Source organism: Anoplopoma fimbria, chromosome 13 (genome assembly GCF_027596085.1).
Source record: "Anoplopoma fimbria isolate UVic2021 breed Golden Eagle Sablefish chromosome 13, Afim_UVic_2022, whole genome shotgun sequence".
Classification (NCBI taxonomy): domain Eukaryota; kingdom Metazoa; phylum Chordata; class Actinopteri; order Perciformes; family Anoplopomatidae; genus Anoplopoma; species Anoplopoma fimbria.
This window is the reverse complement of record NC_072461.1, coordinates 23,517,649-23,540,365: the sequence shown is the minus strand read 5'-3', so window position 1 is coordinate 23,540,365 and position 22,717 is coordinate 23,517,649. Positions and strand designations below refer to the sequence as shown.

The window sequence follows — 22,717 nt, the reverse complement described above, 5'->3', positions numbered from 1 at the left end:
CCTTTTTAACCTTCGACCTCTAGCAGCAGAATTGTTAGAATTATTAACCACGACAAACTTTAAAAATAAATGTAACACTCTTCTGTCTCTGTCCCCACTCCTCCTCCAGGCTCTGGAGCTGCAAATCAAGAAGCAGTTCCAGGACACATGTAAGGTGCAGACCAAGCAGTACAAGGCCCTGCGCCACCACCAGATGGAGGTTACGCCCAAGGCCGAGCACAAGACGGTGCTCAAGGCCCTGAAGGATGAGCAGACGCGCAAGCTGGCCATCCTGGCTGAGCAATACGAGCAGAGCATCAACGAGATGATGGCCTCGCAGGCGGTGAGTGGAGGACACATTTACGCCATCTTTATTTATTCTTTTTTTCTTTCTGGACATAAATGTGTTGTTTTTATAAATGCAGGAGGGAATATTTTGAGATTAGAAATGATTTAAGGCTTTTGAAGATGATGATGATGAGGCCTTTTCTCTCCACCTGTTGCTCATGATTTCACTTTTTTCTCCTCCTTGTTTGTCCTTATCTCATATCTTGTCATCTCACCTTTTATTTATCTATCTTTATGAAATCTCTAAACCTTCCTCCTCTCCTCCTTTTCCATTCTTTTCTTGTCCTGTCTGTCCTTGTTGCCCTTCCATCTTCTTCCATCCCTTTGTTTCTGCGTCCCCTCTCCTACTTTCTGTCATTATTCCCTCTTTCTCCTCTCACTCCCTTTCTGGGTGTCTTATCAATGTACCCCAAACCCTCCCCCTCAATCTACCCATCCCTCTCCCTCCCCCTCTTTCTGTCTCTCTCTTTGTACCTCCCCTCACTCTCCCCCTGTTGCGGTCCATGGTCGGCTGTGTCAGCTGCGTCTGGACGAGGCCCAGGAAGCCGAGTGCCAGGCCCTGAGGCTGCAGCTGCAGCAGGAGATGGAGCTGCTCAATGCCTACCAGAGCAAGATCAAGATGCAGACCGAGGCGCAGCACGAGCGCGAGCAGCAGAAGCTGGAGCAGAAGGTGTCGCTGCGACGGGCTCACCTGGAACAAAAGGTGTGCTGACCGAAACACTCGTCATTTTAAAAGAGCCATTTGTTTTGTTTAATGTTGGACGTACTTGGAGAAAGTGTTTCAAGAGAAGAACGAATTCCCTAAATGTCTACATTATTTTAAAAATACAAATATTGGAGAGAAAGTATCCCTCTCAGTGTAAAAACAACTTATCATCTGGCCTACACCTGGTATTTCAGTAAAAAGATCCACAAAAGTTTGAGTTTCAAGACGCATTCAATCCTTTCATCCACCTCGTTCATTAATGTTTTTACTTTAAACACAACACAGTTTATCCAAAGGGCTTTCTAAACAAACAAACAAAGGAACAAAAGAGATAAAAATCACTAATTCAGGACAATTCACAAGACAACTGTTACAGAGAGAGACAAGAAGCAACCGCGGGCCTCAAAAGAAAATAAATACAGACATAAAGTGAGGTTAGACATAGTTTAAGGCCAATGAATAAAAGTGTAATAAAACATGAAAAGTTAACTTGTTGAGTTTAAAAATGTATGATATGGTTGGGTCAATTCAAGGCCACGATCATCCAAAGGCTGCATTTCTCATAGGCTTCAAACAAAGTGCTTGTCAGATTGTCGAAATGGCAACAACAGATGGCGACTTTCTGAATCTGCCAGGCACACCGACCTCCCTCCAGGTGTGCACAGAGAAAGTAAGCCCTCAGGTATTTGTATATACCTAGAAATATTTTTGCCTTAAGGTAAATAAAAAAATACTTAATTTGAAGCACACTGAACCTTTTTTGAGTCATGGAATACTTAAAACTCCCCATAAGACTCCATAAAGGGACCCCTCCTGCACAAGAAGACACAAAGTTTAGAATAATCCATAATTGTATTCTGTCCTCCAACATCCTGCTCCAACAGGACTTACAGAACCTCACAAACAGGAAGTAATGACACCTTTTTAAAGATATAAATCATTCAGGTGTGTAGACAAAACACACACACAGAGGCAGTAATACGTTGAAACATAAACAGTCCTACGCCTCAATGCTTAGGCGAAAAGGTCCGGATACACATTTGCATCCACCTCAGCAGGCAGTACGGGCATGAAAGGCGACCCAGACACACACACACACACACACACACACACACACACACACACACACACACACACACACACACACACACACACACACACACACACACACACACACACACACACAGATTTCCCTCTCCACAGGTGGTGATGACAGTGGCATGCCTTCCTGCAGGGAGCAGACAACCATTTCTCTCCCACACACCCCTAATGTTGATGAAAGCTCTACAGTGTGGTTCTCTTGTTACGACATTTTTTTTTTTCGTCCTCAGTTTATAACACGACACAATCAATACAGTCAGGCTTATTATTATTATGGCTCGCTCTTAACTGGTGGTTGCATGTGTCCGGTCTTAATTGGGAATGCAGCCTTTAGATATGCCTAAACTTTCCATCAATTATGATCAATTATGAAGTAGTCGTATTGTCTTATTTGCTTTGTTGCAAGCTGGCAACTTGCTCTCATACTTTGTCACAATTTTGCATTTCTTCACATAAATTTGACCCAGTTTTTATGAATCTGTGTCCCCCAAATTTGGTTGCATGACACTCCTGATTGAGACGCATCTTTAACGTGGCTGTTCAGTCAAGCTGCCGTGTACACATATGACATGTGATAAGATTAGAACGGCCGAGCAACGCCTCCTTCCAGAGTGACCGACGTCATCGCCACAGTCTAGTAGACAGCACTCCGACAACAAAGGAAGAGACGTTTTTTTTTTTTTTTTTTTTTTAAATGCAGCCTCGATCCAGTTCTGCTGGGACCGGTGGACCTCCGCGGTGGTCTGTCGCCACCTCCTGGCCGCAAACTGGCCCTGCACCACAGGACTGAGATGATGTCATGGTTTTTTAGAAGCACTATTGTCCTCCGGTTTGGGCTCATGGTCAGAGTCTGGAGTTTTCTGTGCATGCTCAGTAGTTGGCCAGATTGCCGTATTGCGCCATGCAGTGTTCTGTCTGCACCTACGGATGTGTGTGTGTGTGTGTGTGTGTTTTTTCGACAGAAAGATCCAGCAGACACAACCTGAACAATGCAACTTGCCACACAGACACCTTTTACAGTTTAAACAATGCACATGAAAGTCTGCATCCAGTGGCACGTGTTGTAATAAACCACATCGAGGATGAAAAATGGCTACAGATAGAAAGGTCATGAACAACTCTGCAGTATCGTGGAATCAAACACATTGAATACAGCATCTGTAAAGGTTACAATCTGACTGTCTGAAGTGAACGATTTGCTGCAGTTTGTAATGTGGTGTATTGAGCTGCATTACACTGTAAGGCTTTTCTTTTATTTGAGTCCATCTCTGTCAAATACCAACAATAGAAATTTAATATTAGACGTTAAAATCAGGTTTTATCACAAACTGCTCTTTAAAAAAGCTGTTGTTTTTAAAGTCCAGGACTGTGTAGATGTGTACAGATTAACCTTGATGGGTATCTCTCTCACTTTTCCTGTTCATTGTGTTGCACATGTTGAGACAAGACACCTTTAAATGTCTGACATTCTTATTTTAATGGAAGTATTTGGTCAGAGGAACAACAATCAGCTCCCACACACTGTCAACACTTAAGTTAAATGTTTTGAGTTGTTGTTTGTCAGCCAAGCAACTTTCATCCGGCATTTCAGATAACAAATGACAAAATGATTTTTAAATGATTCTATTATATTCTTGGTTTGGATTTAGTTATGTTATGTTATATTGCTCTAGTCATCTATCTGCTAGGTTGTGCATTCATAAACTTTTTTGGTTTGTGTTGGAGCTGCAGTGTTTTTGACCTTTTCACCAGTTTCTTAACCAGTGTGCACCTCTCCAGACTTAAACTAATTATAAACGTCTACTCCATCGCATACATTAACCCTGAATATCGTCCGTGTCTCCTGCAGATTGAAGAGGAGCTGGTTTCCATTCAGAAGGAGAGAACCGACCGGATCAAACACCTGCTGGAGCGCCAGGAGCGAGAGATCGACAGCTTCGACATGGAGAGCATGCGGCTGGGCTTCTGCAACCTGGGCACCCTGGACCTCCCCAAGGACGACTACAGATGAGGGGGCTGCTGTCACCAACGCCACCCTCGTCTCTTGTAGTCCGTCCCCCCCTACCCCTCCGAGGGCGTCCGTCTGACTCAGTACACTCCCTCCTCTCCTTTTACCTGACAGTGCAGGTGTCCACTGCTGCTGACGTCATAACTCAAACACAAAGAAAAAAACAACACAAACAAAAAAGAAAAAACGGCTCCAGAATTGGTGTGTTTTTCTGAGTCCTCAAACCCCCACACCCCCCACCCCAAAACCCATCTAAACTTCCTCCCCCTCCTCGCCTCTCATGATGTCACAAGATGGCAAAAAAAAAAAAAAAAACCAACAGATATGCTGGATAACTTCCTGTAGTTGTCATGTTTTTTGTAAGAATACTGATAACGTAGTCACGGTGTTTTCTTGTGCAATGATGACACTTTTGTTGTGACTTGAAGTTGGAAGATGAGAGAAGGAGGGAGAGAAAACCGAGGGCAGTGGGATGAGCGTCATCGCTCCACAAACATGCTTTTTTACAGGTGATTATTATTTGTTTTAAACGGGGGTTTCTCGAGCGATAAATCAAACAGCTGATCGTCCTGCAGCCGATAGTCCGAGCTGCTTCTTTCAACACTTTTTTGGTATTTATTCATCAGGACATTTTTATGACAAATTTGAATAATTTGATACTTTGAGACACAAATATCATGTACATACAGGTACGCTTATAATTAATGTGACGGGTGATTTTGATTACTGAGGGTGAATCGTGGTACTCAACACGTGTATCGTACTGATTTCTCTGCACTGGCAGCCAATGTGAATAATAATAATAATACACGTGAAGTCCAACTCCCAGCTAGCACAAAGGGCTTCATGGTGGGGGGGGGACTTGTACTTTGTGTATAGAAGGATTTATGGAGAGCTTTTACTTATTTTCGTATTGTATTTTAACTGTCACTCAAATCAACAAAATCATTTTTAAAGACGCTTTTTTCCCCCTCCCCCCCTACTCAGATAGTATTTGAGGTTCATGTCATGTATCAATGGGATTTCCATCTGATTTTTCTTTTCTTTTTTTTTGGGCTTTACACAACTCCCAAGCTGTGTATTTTCTTATAAACCAGACCAGTATGATGCTTTATTATTGCATGCACTTTAATTTTTTTTTCCAGGATAAAAGAAAGCATGAATCTGTCAGAGCTTTTAATTATATTTGTAAATAAAGTGCTCATCACACAAACTAAGGGCGTGTTGTTATGTATGTCCGATATGAATTGCTCACATCTTCATATTCATTCCAAAAAAAGCAATACTCCTGGTTCTAGTTATTTACATCTCAAAAGAAGAAAAATAATCTCATAAGTAATCCTCTCACCGATTATCGTGAAACATCATGTAATGATTAATACAAATATGTTATGGAGGCTGCAAGTTGCATTTATCAGCCACCACAGGATCAGAAAACATTTCAAAACATTATGCAACTAATTCTGTGTTTAACACATTTATTGCAGAGGAGTGCGGGTGACATCATTGAGAGGAGGAGTTATTTTTGTCACAGCATTGGGAAGGCAACAGCGTGAATGAAAATAATATTCAGTTGCACACACACAAAAAAAAAAATAGCTCGTTACTGTTGTGTTTTTTTGCCTCTTGCAAGAAAGGGAATATCCAACAAACCATCAGCCTATGTGGGAGTTCCTAGTGCTGATGGTCCTCTAGGATCAGTTATTTTCATTTATTTTCCGGCTAGCTGCTCGTAAAGTTTGGGGACGTAGTCGTCCCACTCGGCCTGGTAGCAGGTTCCCGCCACCGGGGCTCCCAGTTTGTATTTCTTCCTGAAACTCTGGATCTGGAACTTGCCGCGGCAGTCTCCAGACCGGTTAGTGAGGACGGTCTCGGTGCAGGACAGGCTGCCCGGCTGCTCATAGACCAGCCACACGTACCTGTGGAGACCTGAGGGGGACAAAGACAGAGGATTTTAAATGTTGTGTTTCAACGCTGCAAGACAACAAAATCCACCTCAAATACAGGACATTTAGCAAAACATGGGCACAAATCCACCCAATCATGGTTGGACAAACAATAGTCAAATTGTCATTTTAATAATGCTTTCTCTAAGCTTCATCTTACCTGTGCCCTTGGGAGGACCAGAGCCCACGTAGTCCGACATGACGCAGCCGGACGACACATCATTCCCTTTCATGTTGATCACCAGAAAGTGGTGCCACTCCCTATGATGAAAGGCAAACAAAAGAAACTAGTTATCAAGAAATCTAAAACTTGTCTCTAAAAAAACATGTTAGACACAAAGGAAACCGGGCCAATGTAGTAATCTAGCACTCTGGGCAAGACATATCTAAGCATATACAGTACCAGTCAAAAGTTTGGACACACCTTCTCATTCAACTACTTTGAAGAATCTAAAATATAAAACATATTCTGGTTTGTTGAGCATTTCTTTGTTTACCACATAATTCCATATGTGTTCCTTCATAGTTTGGATGTCTTCAATATTAATCTACAATGTAGAAAAAAATAAAGAAAAACCATTGAATGAGAAGGTGTGTCCAAACTTTTGACTGGTACTGTATGTAAAGTCTACTGTGTGGACTTGAATGAATTGAAGTACTTGAATGCAGCAGTGTTCAGGCACAATACACAGAAAGTGGATGGGATGCACCAGATGATTTGACAATTTGAAAGAGAACCGTGACCCTATGACCACAAGACTGGACCCCTTTTGGTTGCTTACAATGCTGTGATATTTCTCTTAGAAGATGAAAACAATAAAAGACTATTAATTAATGCATTCGGGCTGCAACCATCCAGGACCTCCAGCTCTCCTCACCTGAATTTGGGGTCTTTCCTGCTGGGAGCATCGGGGTCAGTCAGGGCCAAAGTGTACAACTTAGTGGAGTCACATCCCTCCCACTCCATACAGGTGGGTCTGCTCTGAACCTGCAGGTGCAAAACAGGTGAAAATGATTAGTACCGGTGCAGCAATTTCACGTTTAGTAATAATAATAATAACTTTTATTTATATAGCACCTTTTAAAAACAAGGTTTACAAAGTGCTTCGACAGACAAGCCAGCAAAACAGTGCAATAGAAGAAACATTAAGAACAATCGTTAGGATAAAACTAAACAAAGAAACAAAATGAAATAACAAGTGACAATCAAATAAAATAAATAAATAAATAAAATAAATAAATTAAATCAAGTGAAATAGGTAAAATATAGTAAACAAATATAAGATTAAATACTAAGACCAAATGAAAACGAAACCATTCTGTAAAAATGTGTTTTAAGAAGTGATTTAAAGAGATTACTGATTAGTGTGGTTGGATGCCCATTAGGGGGCGCTATTGTCCATCTATTAAAGCTGCAGCCACGCTGGAGACATTATGTAACCTGATTCATTGTCTGCAAACAGGCTGAGACCAAATAAACAATTAAAAACCAGTTCTTCTTAATATATATATATATATATATATATATATATATATATATATATATATATATATATATATATATATATATATAATGCATGGTGTCAGTACACACCTGTGTGGGAGTCAGCACTTTGCCCAGCTCGTCCACCTCCACAGAGTCGTATTTAACAGTCAGAGGCTCTCCAGGCTTCTCCTCGACCTCCTGCAGGGTGAGAGGCCCGGTCCACTGGCTGAGATCTGCAGGCATGTTCGGCTTATGGTCGGTCTGCAGACGCTGCTTCACTGGAGCTCTGCAGAAAGTGATGCGTTCAAGTACGACTCTGTGATAAAGACACATGTGAAGAATGTGCTCGTTTAGGTCAAAGGTCAGACTATTTTGATCCAAAATATATTTATTTGTGGATTTCAAATTGGCCTTTAACAACTGCAGAATATATTATTTGTGTTTTAAAGTTAATGAAATAAAATTCACAATTGTAAATGTAGAGCAATACAATTGTGAAATAGGTATATTTTACCTATTTCACTTGATTTTATTTTATTTTATTTATTTATTTTATTTATTTTATTTTTTTATTTTATTTATTTTATTTATTTTATTTATTTTTTTATTTATTTTATTTATTTTGTTCGTTTATTTGATTGTCACTTGTTATTTCATTCGATTGTTCTTAATGAAGTCTTTATTTTATTTTATTTATTTTATTTATTTTATTTATTTTATTTATTTTATTTATTTTATTTATTTTATTTTATTTATTTTATTTATTTTATTTTATTTTATTTTATTTTATTTTATTTATTTTATTTATTTTATTTATTTTATTTATTTTATTTATGCGTTTTGTTTAGTTTTATCCTAACGATTGTTCTTAATCTAATGTGTTCCTGTGTGGTAAAATGTGTATAATTTCCGAGCAATCTGACTACACGTGAACGCCACAAACAACACTATCGGCAGGTGGCCGCCAGAGGGCGCTGCCACATCTCCACCACGTGACCTTTGGTTTGCTGACATGCTCCATTGACACACTTTCTGTATCCAGACATGTCCATTTTTAGAAACTGGGGTCTGACTGTGAGAGTTGTTTCATTATTTAAGTAAATGTATTATATAAATTATATAAATTACCTGTCAAAGCAGAGGAATGTGCATGTCCTCCTCATTAAGATGCAGTATTGTTATAGTAGCCTTTTATAGGTAATCAATATAGGACACATTTACACACTAAACACAGATTTGTAAAGATTTAGTCGTATTGATTCCCTTTATGTGAATATGTTTGTTATTGTTGACTTAGATCATTTTAGTGGCCTGAGCCTACATAAATGACCAGTTATTCTATAGTAAATCAAATTACACTTAATTTAAGTCAGTTTCTGACATTGTTATGGATCAAAATTGCATTACAACTCTCAGAAAATGTCATGCGACTGCTAAATAAGAGTTCCTTGCATGCATTTCATGTGACTTGATGAGCCAGGATACATCTCATAGATGTATTTTATAATAATTAATGAACACAAAAATAGTTAACTTTCTTTCTGCTAAATCTACATGTTGATACAATTTTTGCAATGCTGGGGAAACTGGACTGTATTTGTTCCCTTCAGTCATGAGATGATCGGTTACTGTGTGAACGGGCAAGTATTTATATCAGTGTAACATTTGCATGAATGCAGAGGTGACCAACTGTTTGTTTCTACTATGTTTTGTTGTATTTCAATGCTTCTTTTAAAAAAAAGTATACAAAAAACACTCATGGAGATGTTTCCTCAACCGTTGGAACGACCTGCCGGAGGAGATAAGGCTTGCAGAATCAGTAATCTTCTTAAAACACATTTTTACAGAATGGCTTTTATGTGATGTCGTCGCTTTAATCTTTCGTTTTCATTTGGGTTTAGTATTTTATCTTATATTCGTTTACTATATTTTACCTATTTCACTTGATTTTATTTTATTTATTTTATTTATTTTATTTATTTTATTTATTTTATTTATTTTATTTATTTTATTTATTTTATTTGATTGTCACTTGTTATTTCATTTTGTTTCTTTGTTTAGTTTTATCCTAACGATTGTTCTTAATGTTTCTTCTATTGCACTGTTTTGCTGGCTTGTCTGTCGAAGCACTTTGTAAACCTTGTTTTTAAAAGGTGCTATATAAATAAAGTTATTATTATTATTATTATTATTATTATTATTATTACTAAACGTGAAATTGCTTTAATCTTTCGTTTTAGTATTTTATCTTATATTCGTTTACTATATTTTACCTATTTCACTTGATTTTATTTTATTTATTTTTTTATTTATTTATTTTATTTATTTTATTTATTTTATTTATTTTATTTATTTATTTTGTTTATTTATTTGTTTCTTAGTTTAGTTTTATCCTAACGATTGTTCTTAATGTTTCTTCTATTTCTATTTGCTGGCTTGTCTGTCGAAGCACTTTGTAAACCTTGTTTTTAAAAAGGTGCTATATAAATAAAAGTTATTATTATCAACCTGTCCCAATGCATAATGTCATAATGATGTAATGTCAGCCTCATAACACCATTAAACCTGCAAGAATCATCACAATAGTGTCCCTGTCCCTTTAACAAGGTGAGGTCCAGGTGTGGTTTATTCCTGACAAAGTTCCCGGATCAGCATGCTCTAGTAAACAAACAGGTCTTCAGACTGGAGCCACATCATGTCAGACTGGTCACCTGGTGGCTCATAATGGTTGGACTGGTTTGGCTCACACAGGTGAGACAGGTGGACTAGTCAGACTGGTTTGGACTGGAAGTGCTTATGTTCACTTTTTTTTTTTTTTTTTTTTTTTTTTTTGAATGCAATGTAGCCTTTTGGACATTTAAACCATGAAGATTGTGACAACTGCAGCGTTTCTGCACCTTTGCTTTTGCGCCTCAGGTGAGTTTTGAGCGTGAACGCACCGCACAGGTAACACAGGTGAGTCTTAAAAATCCTCAAAACTCTCTTTTTCTTTTTTTTTTTTTGCTTTCTTCCTGTCAAAGCTGCAGTTTCGGATAGTGACTCCACCGAAACGGCTCTGGTGGCAGCACCGGGCGACGTCGCCGAGCTTCCTTGTTACACCGTCGGTAAGGCGACACCGCTTCGCACGACGTGGACGAAGAATGGGCGAGAGGTCATGACAGGCGAAGCTTCTTCGCCCGGCGAACTTCGCCTGGAGGTGACGAACTTCGGCAGTCTGAAAATCAAACAGGTGATGCTTGGAGATGAGGGAGACTACCTGTGCGGCTCCACGCTGCCGGGAAACAACACCTTCCACGCACGGGTGTCGCTGCAAGTCACCAGTAAGTGGACATGGTGAAGTGTTTAGACCAGTATGAGGGTAGTAAACAAACTGGTTCTTCTACTGGGATGAATGATACTTAAAGCTGAGACTGAGCTTTATTCTCATTATCAGCTGAAACATGTTTTCTAATCTTAAGTTAAGATTTTGAATCATTTATAAATAGTTGCTGCACTTATTGTATTCGTATTCGTTTACTGCACTTATCCTATTCGTAGTAGTTTGTAGCACTTATTGTATTCGTATTAGTCTGTTGCAATTATTGTTTTCGTAGTAATTTGCCTCTGCACTATACTTTTGCTCTGGTTTATGCTTTAAGATGCTTGTTTAAGAAAGGAGATGCACTTATGACTTCTGGTGACTAGTAGTTCTCTTGAATACCTATGTTGAATACACTTATTGTAAGTCGCTTTGGATAAAAGCGTCTGCTAAATGACTGTAATGTAATGTAATGTAGATCTATTGACCAAAAAGTAAAATATTTGTATTATTGAGTATTGGTTTATCTTGTTTTAAACCAATATCTTGGTAGTAGGGTTGAGTTAAGTTTATTTACTAAAGTGTTGTACATAGCACAATTTTGAGGTATATGCACATAATCAAGTATTTCCATTCTATGTTACTTTATACTTACTTCATACTACTTTATACTTACTTTATACTTACTTTATACTTACTTTATACTACTTTATACTTACTTTATACTTACTTTATACTACTTTATACTTACTTTATACTTACTTTATACTTACTTTATACTTACTTTATACTACTTTATACTACTTTATACTTACTTTATACTTACTTTATACTACTTTATACTTACTTTATACTTACTTTATACTACTTTACTGCATTTATTTTACAATATTTACTTTGCAGGTGTATATTATTAATACAAAATATATATAAATATAGGAATATAGATACAGGAATATATATTATGGTGTGTATATATATATATAATAATTATTATATATATATATATATTATAGGATAAGCTGTCCAGCAGTATACAAAGTAATTAAAATTACCCCCACCTTCACCTGTTGCAACGTTATAGTGATGAACACATTGATGCATCGTGAGTTATAATCCAGTAATATATATATTATTTCCATTCTGCAATAAGTACTTTATGTTTAGTACTATAAGTTTAATTTGATTGCTAATACTTTTGTGCTTTTACATAAGTACAAGCTTAAACGGAAAGTTTTTACTTGTGACAGAGTATTTTTTAAACTGTGGTATTACTACTTTTACTAAAGTAAAAGAGCTGAGTTCTTCCTGTGCTACTGATATAGTTTAAGCTTTGTGAGGATTTGCTGTTATTTGCAAATAATTGTGTCTTTAAAATTTAAGAAAAGAGTGAAAAATGTTGCCACTATTTTCAGAGACTCCAAGGTGATCTCTTCATACTGCTTGTTTTATTTTTCATCAGATCAAAACCTAAAGATTATCAGTCAACAATGATTTTAAACAGAGGAAAATAGCAAAATCTCACACTTACTATCATTTTTTTGGCTTTAAAATAATCTAACAATAATCAATTAACAATATTGTTGTAGTTCTTTTTTATTTCATTATGTTGTGCTTTCTATTTGAATTATTAAACATACACTGCCCTTTTTGTTACAGCACTTATGTTGAATTAATTCACTACCTTTAGAAAACATTTGCAAAACCCCTCATGTTTTACAATGGTGTTACTTTGCTCTGCCGTCATGAAAAGTTTGAATAACATCCCTCGTTTGTCATAAAATTACTCATCAACTGAGGCCAAAAACTCCACACAATACATTTTTTTAAATCTCGTCCAGTTATGAATATTTGTCGTAAAGATTTGCAACATTTACTCTTGCAAACAGGACAATTGACTTATCACATAATAAGACACGTTTATCAAGTAATAACAAAGTTAATCTAATCATTTACCCTAAAAGGTAACATTTCAAATTCACTTTTGAGAGTACTGATGGATGAGAATACACACATTTGTAAAGTACTGCTTGTTCTCCTTTCAGGTGGTCCAGAAAATGTTTCCGCGTCCATCGGTCCAGCGACCGCCCTCTCCAACGGGACGCTCATCGTCTTTCGGGGGTCGAGCGTCTCCTTTAACTGCTCCGGCTCCTCCTACCCGTCTCAGCGGCTCACCTGGGCCTTCAGAGGAGACTCGTCCAGCAACGAGTCTCTGGCCTCCAACAACGGGTCCTGGCTGGACTTCAGGATGGAGGACGTTCAGCCCAGCGCTCAGGGAGTTTATAGCTGCATGGCCCACAACCCGGTCTCTGATCAGGCAGTCAACAAGAGCACACAGCTGCTAGTATACTGTAAGTATCATGAGCAGAATACCCACAATGCCCTTCTTCAACTAAGGGTCTTCTGTTGAAAAGTAATATTTTATGGTTACGTTGGCTGCACCTTAGAGAGGAAGCTGGAAGTTGCAAGTCAGTCTTGTTTTAATAATGCCATGAGTAAAGAATATATATATATTCTCGTTTATAAAGCAACATTTTGTTTCAACACTGGTTCCCATACGAAAGAACAATCTATCGGAAATGCCTCCAATGCAGCATCAAATGCATAAAAGGCAATGCACCTATTTGATATCATATGAGTTAAAAAAAATCTCCACACAAAATCAATGATGGAAGGAGCTAACGGGGAGAGAAAAAAGGAAGAAATATGATGAAAATAGACATTCTGGCAATTGTGTCATTTAATTAATGTGATCTACATTTATTATTTGAATCATGCACTTGAAATAATATTGCAGCCGCTATCTCCAAAGACAATATGTCAAGATTGAGTAATGCAATATTACAGTGTTGTAAGGTTTACAGTAATTTAATTATCTTTGTAGAGATGTTTTCAATTTGACATTAAAGGGTCACTTCTGGTCATTGTCCGAAAAGTCACATCTAATCCCCTTTAGGTTCAACAGAACAACTCCCTGTTTGATAGGCACTGTAATGTTTTCATATTCATGTCTTTCCAAGTTCTAAAATAGTTTCCTGAGTATAATAATCTCTTTATGGAACTTGTGTTCTACCTTTTAAACTTATAAAGAAACCAGTGCATGACGTATGAGTGTTCATTAAACACACAGGTGTGATCTCTTACTATGCTTCTTTGGCAGAACATAAGGGTAAACAGGGTGAAAAAAAAAAGAAACGTCTAGATAGGCAGGAAAAAAGCTGAGTCATTATCAAAAAGCACCTGAGACGAAGTCAAAAAAAGTGCCAGAATGAGAACATGATGAGATCAAGTTAACGCAGTTATTCACTCTAAAGTAAATCATTTCCTCTGTGTGGCCTCAGTTATAAAGTAAACAGTTTTATCTGCGGGGATAACGGAACATTGAACAGACTTCCTAAATTCTCGACACCCGAAACATTTCCTGTGTTTTTGCTGACTTCCTAGAATCACTCACAGATCAATGACCTTTTTACAGGCAAGGCCAGCTCCAAACTTGTTTTCCTAGATTTTCCTCTTTTATGCATCATCCCGTTTATACAAAAATTTCTGGTTTCCTTGTAATCCAGCTGAACATGCAAGAAAACAGTACAACAACCTGTATTTGGAGAAAAAAAACTTTCTAATAATAGATGCTTAATAAATCAATATTTACTTGGCTCTAAATGGAGAAGATTCTCAGGAAATTCCTCTGGATATCAAACAACTCTCTAATAATGTTTCTATAATTAGTACCAAATAACAAGGTTCTTCACAGGAAACGTATTCGGACAATATGAGCCTTCATAATAAAATACAATATTGATTATTTATTAGCTTCTACTGGGATGTGTGATGAGTTATACTGATTGATTTATTAGTCAACTTTTTTCAGTAGACTTTTCGTTATGCAGGAGTGAAGTGCTTTTTAATTAAGATTTTTTTTTAAATAAAATGAAAATAACTTAAATGGGGGGGGGGGGATGTGAGCAGATAATTTAACACGATGTTGACGAGATAAAAGTAAAAAAAATGTTTTTAGAAAGGCCAGCGTGTAGCATTTAGAGGATCTATTTGCAGAATGGAATATAGTATTCACAACTATGTTTGCATTAGTGTATAATCTTCTGAAAGTAATAATCAGGTTCTCGTTAGCTTAGAATGAGTCCCTCATGTCTACATACGGAGCGTGTCCTCTGAGTGAGTGGAGGTGTATTTAGTTGGTTGCAATCTGCAACAACATCGCTAGATGCCACCAAATCCTACACTGTCCCTTTAAGAAATGTATAGCGCAAAGGTATCACCTCAATGAATAAAAACCCAACACATTATTTAAGGAAATGTTGGGAAAAAGAGATAAAAATGAAACGATTCAATGAGAGTAGGGAAAAGTTTTTCTAGAAAATCTTATTTGTTTTTCCTCTTAAGCAGAAATGTACAATCACTAGGATCCAGCACTCTAGCTGGAGAGAGAGCAGTTCAGCACTTCAACACAATACACACATGTTTGGTCCATATATTCAGCCTTTTTGGGAGAAGGTGGGATGTTTCATATCAGGGAATATGGGGTGTCTACCCACTGAAGATCTTCTGCAAGTAAAATGAACCCTGTTAACTGCTGTACCCATGCACCACGGAAAATATAGATTATAATTTTCCGAATTTAGACACTACTTCAGATCGTTTTCCAATTTTTCCTTCTGTATCCTTTGTTTAAATACTTAAGGATGAGTGTGCCTAAATCCCAGAGTGATAAATGCAAATGCAACAATGGTGGCCAAAATTCAACTTGATATTTAATCTGCTTCCTGTAGTTGTGTTCAGTTTCCTCACCGATGTTTCTTTCCTGACTAGATGTCCCGGACAGACACCCTGAGTGCATGTGGGCACCAGCTCAGGACTCCTCCCACGTCCACTTCAACTGCATCTGGTTCGGAGCGTATCCCGTCCCGACGCTAGGCTGGGGGGTCGACCAGGGCGACCAAGGAGCTCCCGGGAGTGGAAACGTTTACGCGTCGGAGATGACGGAGAGCCTGTCGGTGACGCTGAACCGCTCCATGATGTCGGACGGGCAGACGGTGCGGTGCAAAGCCCAGCACCTAGCGCTCGGTCCCGGGCCGGAGAAGTCGTGTTCGTTTACCCTCAGTAAGACATCCTGAGAGGAGACACTGCTGAATGTTTTATGTGCTTTCCACTTCAGAGTCACACTGACACTCCTCAGGGAGATGGTTGACAATGTGTACTTGTACTCGGTATTTATAGCGTTGACCTTTTAATTTGATTGAAAGAGTCGGTTCATCCAAATGCAACAAAAAAAAAAAAATCGGACATATTTTGCAATTACTAGCATTTAAATATAGTTTAGTATTCATTCGTTCAGGTTTTGATTATTCTTTCTATGAGGTTTGTGCCTTCACATCAGCACAATTTAGGAGAACATAAATTAGTTTTTGGTGCTCAGATTATTGCAGACGAACATTTTTAAATATACTTTCTAGAAACAAAGAAATATGGTGTGGTATGGTATGGTATCTAGCCATGCAGATAGTTTTTTGACACCGGGGTTCATGTGGGTTCATCTGCTGAGGCTTTCAGATATCCGTCTCTGAGATTTCATCCTCCACTCCGGTGCAATGGACGTCAATAGAATTTGGTTTTCGGCATTCTATGCATTGAAAAAAAGACATTTAATTATAAAGCAAGGAATCTTTGTCTGTCTGTATTTCTGTATGTCCTCATATATATCTCAAAAAACATCTAATCTACTTTACACTTTGCTGGTGTACTGCTGGAGACCAAAGGAAGTCTAAGTTTGTGCAATTTGGAAACGCAAAACCTTTAATAGTAATCAAGTTTAAATAAAGCAAGCGGAGAGCGCTCTGTGCCACAGTGGGGAGGGTTTTTTAGCGCTCTGCAGATTGAGTCACCCTTTACAGGTCACAACTTGATGTCTGCAGCACACATTCCCTGCTGGATGCTGAATATACTAACATGACAACGAAACTCTTCTTAATTTCCCTGGAGTCAACGAGCGATGAGCGGTTCTCACTGTGGACATTTTTCATTTGGACTGTATAATGAAAACTGTCCACAGTGCAGATCTGAGGACTCTCCAGAGTAACTGATGCTGTTTCTGCTTAATTTAAAACGTAGTTTTTCAGTGTTTCAAACGCCCCCCAAAAAACTAATATTTTACCTTGATTGTACTGGGATGGAGGTAAACATCTCAGGGACAAATATCTCAAAGCTTCAAAGCAGTGTTATAAACTGTCTGCACAGATACCACACCAGATTTACACCAAAAGTAAGAAACATTGTGAGTAGTTCATGCTCATGTAGCTGTCCACTTGCTGTCATTTCCATTTTCCCAATTCATTTTGAGCTGAATGTCACAACTCCCCTGAGTTGATTGGTTATTCAGATCACCTGTTAAGGATGTGCAGGATGTGAGAACCGGCTTCTAATTGAGAATTGAGAGCAGCTTGGTGCATTTATCTTCTCGACCAATCAGAGCGTGTCGACGCCTTTTTCTTTAGGGCTTAAGAGAAGTGGGGAACTGCACACTCAGGCCGTTCTGATCCTTCCTTGATGTAACGCAGACCTCATTTAGCAGATTCAGACAGAAACTCTGGTTTTTAGTCCCTTAACTTTTCAGATTGAGTGTGATTTTGGGTGAATATTTGAGAACACCTTCAGGTTATTTGCATCGGAGCAGACCTTTGTGCTATTCGTGCAGGAGTTTGGGCTTGCCTAAATCCTGCAGGCTTTTTGTAGGAATGTGTGTTGGCAATAACTTGGCGATACAATATGTATCATTGTACAGGGGTTGCGATTCAATATATTGGGATACTGCATAAAGAACACACTACCATATGCTTGCAATCTCAGTTTAAACAAATGTTAGCGGTTAGCCCTCACTCCGCTTCCTGTGTCAGTTTACATTGTTATGTTGGAGTGGACGAATCAAACTTGACGATAAATTACAACTCTGCTATGAAGCATACTGGGGTTTAAACAAAAACACAAAATAAAAGTCCTCAATGAATCTTTTCATGTAAACTATTGATTAAAAATCGTTTTTGAGAATCGATACAGTATCACGAAGCATTACATGGTGATACTCAAATGTATCGATATTTTTTACACACCTGTTCTTTTCTTAATTGGTTTATTTTAATTTAATATTTTCTTCTGACTTTTGTTTATTATTGAAGAAGCATTTCATCAGAAACAGAATCTGCTTTATTGGCCATGAATGCGTGCACATATAAGGAATTTGAAACTTGTGCTTTTGAATCTCTCTTAATGTACTTACAAAGAAATAGTAATAAAAGCTAGGGACAAGGACGGATAAAAGATACTTTATTTTGGTCAAGAATAGTCAGAATTTGTACACAAGTAGTAAAAAAAATTGGGTATAAATATATATAAAAAGCACCAATGACCAACATCAGTAAAATGTTATTAAATTATCATAATTGAAGAGGCATTTTCTCATTATTATTATTAAGGATGTGTTTTTAAATTATAAAGGAACTTGCGGGATTTGTTTCTCCCAGTAAATATTTCTCTACAATTTGGGTGGAAACAGCTTCTTCCTCTTCCTGTTGGGGAATCAGTGCTGCCACAACTTTCTCACAATGAATTCATACTCAAATTAATTCCTTCCCCATAGAAGACAAACACTTCCTGTCATAAACTCCAGTCACAATGTTTATCGTCCACTCTGTTTCCTATGAAGCAAAACACTTTTTTCTTCATCACATCACTCTGCTTACTGTAGAAACTTCAGTGTAACATCGTTGGGTTTAAGGCGTTCATAAGCTCCTTGTTTTATTCTCATAATTAATGTTATCATAATTAGTTCACCTTAGGTTTTAAGTATTGCTGTGGATACAAACACAGCCAGAGCCACCCATTTGGTAGCGTGCCCATGAGGACACAGTGATGCATGCAGGACATGTGGACAGTTAGTGAGTCAGTGGGGTAAGGGTTATCATCACAAGACGGCATTGCACAAACAATGACATGACGCAAAAGTGTGTGCGAATTATGAATTATGCAATAGCTTATCTGAATTTTTGGATGTTTAGAAAGCTTTGAAGATGCGTTGTGTCTTTTTCAATTAAGATTATTGAAGGGTTTGAGTCCCACTGAGGCCAACTTTAATAAAAATGTCATCCCATTTAGACGCTGATTCCTGACAAATAATCAGTTTTAATGTCTGTTCCTTTCTCCCAGAATCTCCGTACCCTGAAGGCGAGCCGCTGGCCACGGCGCTGGAGGAGACCAACGTGACCCTAACCTGCACCGAGTTGGTGTCCATCCCCCCCGCCAACACCACTTGGAGAAAGGGGCTCCAGCAGGAGGACATCATCCCCGGATCGAAGTACGTCCTGTCTGAGGAAGGCCCCGTCCTCAAGCTGCAAATACTCAACGTCAGCAAGGACGACGAAGGCGTCTACTTCTGCCGCAGCGAGAACCCCCTCGCCATCCGAGTGCTGGAAGTCTACCTCACTGTGAAGAAGAGTGAGTTTGGGCTGTATCATGATCATAATGTGCATGTTATTGCATTTTTGTAGAGAGTTGACTGCAGAATAAAAAACTGCAGATGTCGACTCCACCTCTGGAATGCTGATAAACCTGCTGCTCCTCCTTTCTTTCTGACTCATGATCTTCTCCTGTCATCTCGGTTTTTTTTTATGTCTCGACAGCCTCCTCTGCATACACGGGAGCGATCATCGGAGTCTTTATCGCCGCTCTGATCGTGGGATCCGCTGCAATCTTAGCTAAAACCCTTTACTTCAACCGACACAGAATTTGCCTGGGTAACCTTTTGTCTCAAATTCATGCAACACATTTTACATTAACTTATGTTATAATCATTCTTTCCACACATTAAAATCTCATATACTGCACGTTTATTGTCGTATATGAGGAAACAATTATAAACTTATACTAATTTCACAATTTCTGTTCATATTTTTGTTTTTAGGTGACGGCTTTGGGTGAGTATCTCACATTTACTTATCTTATACACACTGCATGCTTATTTTAGTCCCCCAAACCATTAAAGGGATTAAAAACTGCATTACATAATAGAGTATGTAATGCAATCTGGGTTTCATGTTTATTGTCTTGTTTGTTATATTTTTCATTAAGTAGTTTATTTGAAATATTCCTGCAAACACCTGGCTAACCATAATGTAGACAGACTCTTGTTTTATTACATTGGAGCTTAAATTAAAATTAACTAGATTTGTTGTAACAGTAAACATCAGATATTAGAATCAATCACCTGCGTTCAGTTATCACAGTGGTATAAATATATCCAAAAAGAAGCAGAGATAACAATTTATGCACGTATTGTGGCCATAATAGACCATAATGCAATGCAGCTGCAAGGCCTGTTATATAATTAGTTAAATAATATGGGGAATATTTTAGATGGGGAAGATTGATACCACTCTCATAGTATCTATACGCTCCTGAATTTCCATCATGCATTTCAGTTTGGGACAAATGGTTATTTTTGTAAAGTTAAAGGCACCCTGTGAAGTTTTTCTTGGCAAACAAATATTATGTTAACATTTAATGCTTCTCACCAAAACACACTGTGTTTATCCTTTAGGCCTCATTAATGTGTTGAAAGCATTTCCTTTAAATATATATAAAACATTTGCAGAGCAGATTTTTGGGAGGAATTTTGAAACCTTCATTTTTTTTACGTCCATGTATGCTAGCTAGCTTTATTCTTCTCCACAGCTTTTGTTGGCGAATTGCAAAGTTACTGTCGCCAACTGTCAAATAGTTGAGTGTGTATCATGTGCACGGGCGTCATTGTGCACAAGGTACTAACAAAACGAGTAAAAAACCTCTAAACACATTGCTCCGTAATGCTAATAGTGATCAAAACATCCAGAGGGTCACTTTTCCAGAGTGAATGCTCTACATTCTCAAAAGCTCCTCGGAGTTTTGATACAGACGTTGACACAACACAAAAACAACTCCTGGAATGCGTTCACCAGCAAATATTTGATGATATGTAACCGTGTAAAAGAGTCTCTGTGTATTTACCGTCCTGTATTTCTACTCTTAAGGCAAGTGGACGATGACAGAGGAGACGTGCTGAGTCTGGTGGAGTCGGACGACGAGCAGATCTTTCAAGATGCCGTTCCCCGTCTGCCCCCGTTAACCAACGGACACCAGACGACGCTCGTCCAGATACACCGGATCCCATCGAGTATGACCACAACGTGCCAGTTGACATTGATTTTTATTATTTGTTAATGAGGAAGTATATGGTTATGTAAAAATAACCCTGTGTGTGTGTGTGTTTTTTTTATTTTTAAGGTGATCATGAGGACACAGAAACTGCTGACACAAGCCCTCAGCAGCAGGAGGACACTGTACAGACGGAGGAGCCAGTGGATCTTGTAACATTTTAGGTTTTGGGTGTTTTTTAGATACGTGTTTTAATTTCCGTGGATACCATTTAGTCCCAATGACAATGTGAACAGAATTGGTGGAAGACACAAAAAAAAAAGAAAATCAATGCCTTTCTAATTTGTTAATTTTTTTAAACAGGGTTATACATTTTTTGTAAGCTTATTTCTATGATTTTGTTTGTACAGCATTGTGAATGTTTTGCTCTGATATTGACATTTGTGCAGTAAATTAAGCTGTTTGAAACATAATGTGATGTGAGACGATCTATTAGTACTTACTCCCATACATACAATCCCCCCCGTGTTGTACTTGTACACATATCATTCAGAGATGAGCTATGACGATGTACTTTAGACTGTGAACCATTTTAAATATGTGGTGGAGTGAGTTTGTCAGTCGTGTTATTTGTGTAGGATGTAGTGGAGGGTAAAAATACAGAAACTCAGATTTCTCACCTTCCGGAAATCACTTAAATCCAGCCAAGTTGAAATGAGATCTGGGGCATTAGTGAGCGTGAAATACCGTTTTTTATACTCCGTATGTGAGTATTGGTACTTTAACAATATTTTGAGATAAGTTTGTTCTTTGTAAATATTTTAACTATGATCTTAAAGTGAAATCACAGAAAATCTTTAGAATTTTTTTAAGTAAAAAAAAATGAGCTCTGTCAACTGAGGTCTGTAACCTTTTGAATTGCAAATTTTCCTTTTAAATATCCCCTTGATTATTCAATATTGCTAATATTGTTAAGAAAAATTACAAATTAATTGATCTACAGAAAATTCTTCAGCAATGATCATGAAAATAGTTAATTGCGGCATTAAAACGAACACAAGATGTCTAAAATTGAATGAAAACACTTAATATAAAGTAGATAATTATTCTTAAAGTAAAACATTCAAAGCCTGTATGCCACTTTAGAACATGTTTTCTAAGGTGTTTTTGTCATGACTGTATTAATATTTCCATGTATTTCAATAAACATAAGACAGTGCAAGTTTCTTTGAATAGCACATTTAATACGCAGGCATGTATTTTCATAATACATTAAAACACTGAGCGGACATTACACATTACAATGAAATTTAAAAGTAAAACAAACATTTTTTTAATAAATGAAAAATACAAATAGACAAAAGATAGGTTAAAAGTGTGACATAAAAAATGGCTTATGGTTCAGTTATAGGCAGTTAAAAATATTAACTTTTTAAATCTGGCTTGAATGGAAATACTTGTACATGAACATTTTTTTTTAAATATATATACAGTACCAGTCAAAAGTTTGGACACACCTTCTTATTCAACTACTTTGAAGAATCTAAAATATAAAACATATTCTGGTTTGTTGAACATTTGTTTGTTTACCACATAATTCCATATGTGTTCCTTCATAGTTTGGATGTCTTCAATATTAATCTAC

General features: G+C 37.7%; 3 protein-coding genes across 5 annotated transcripts in view; 2 read left to right on the top strand and 1 right to left on the bottom strand.

Annotated features, from left to right (window-relative positions):
• Window positions 1–4,656, top strand: part of taok3a (TAO kinase 3a) — a 67,428-nt gene extending 62,772 nt beyond the window's left edge. For both annotated transcript variants that reach the window (XM_054610359.1, XM_054610358.1), the window contains exons 19-21: window positions 110–322; window positions 848–1,030; window positions 3,984–4,656. In XM_054610359.1, the coding sequence (XP_054466334.1) occupies window positions 110–322; window positions 848–1,030; window positions 3,984–4,145 (558 nt within the window). In that variant the 3' untranslated portion in view covers window positions 4,146–4,656. The remainder of the gene's footprint in view (window positions 1–109; window positions 323–847; window positions 1,031–3,983) is intronic.
• A 485-nt stretch (window positions 4,657–5,141) lies between these two features.
• pebp1 (phosphatidylethanolamine binding protein 1) lies at window positions 5,142–7,870 on the bottom strand. Its single transcript, XM_054610360.1, has 4 exons — window positions 7,683–7,870; window positions 6,967–7,076; window positions 6,249–6,349; window positions 5,142–6,071 (listed from the first exon to the last, which is right to left on the bottom strand). The coding sequence occupies exons 1-4, from the start codon at window positions 7,815–7,817 to the stop codon at window positions 5,854–5,856; spliced, it is 564 nt and encodes a 187-aa protein (XP_054466335.1). The 5' UTR covers window positions 7,818–7,870; the 3' UTR covers window positions 5,142–5,853.
• Window positions 7,871–10,246: 2,376 nt separating this feature from the next.
• On the top strand, window positions 10,247–22,279 carry vsig10 (V-set and immunoglobulin domain containing 10). Of its 2 annotated transcripts, XM_054611169.1 has the most exons (10): window positions 10,247–10,325; window positions 10,420–10,490; window positions 10,595–10,894; window positions 12,918–13,223; window positions 15,703–15,993; window positions 19,090–19,377; window positions 19,563–19,676; window positions 19,844–19,856; window positions 20,949–21,091; window positions 21,202–22,279. In XM_054611169.1, the coding sequence occupies exons 2-10, from the start codon at window positions 10,439–10,441 to the stop codon at window positions 21,294–21,296; spliced, it is 1,602 nt and encodes a 533-aa protein (XP_054467144.1). In that variant the 5' UTR covers window positions 10,247–10,325; window positions 10,420–10,438; the 3' UTR covers window positions 21,297–22,279. The 2 variants fall into 2 exon arrangements, with proteins under 2 accessions (XP_054467144.1, XP_054467143.1); XM_054611168.1 differs by lacking the exon at window positions 10,247–10,325 and having other exon boundaries at window positions 10,391–10,490.
• The last annotated feature ends 438 nt before the right edge of the window (window positions 22,280–22,717 follow it).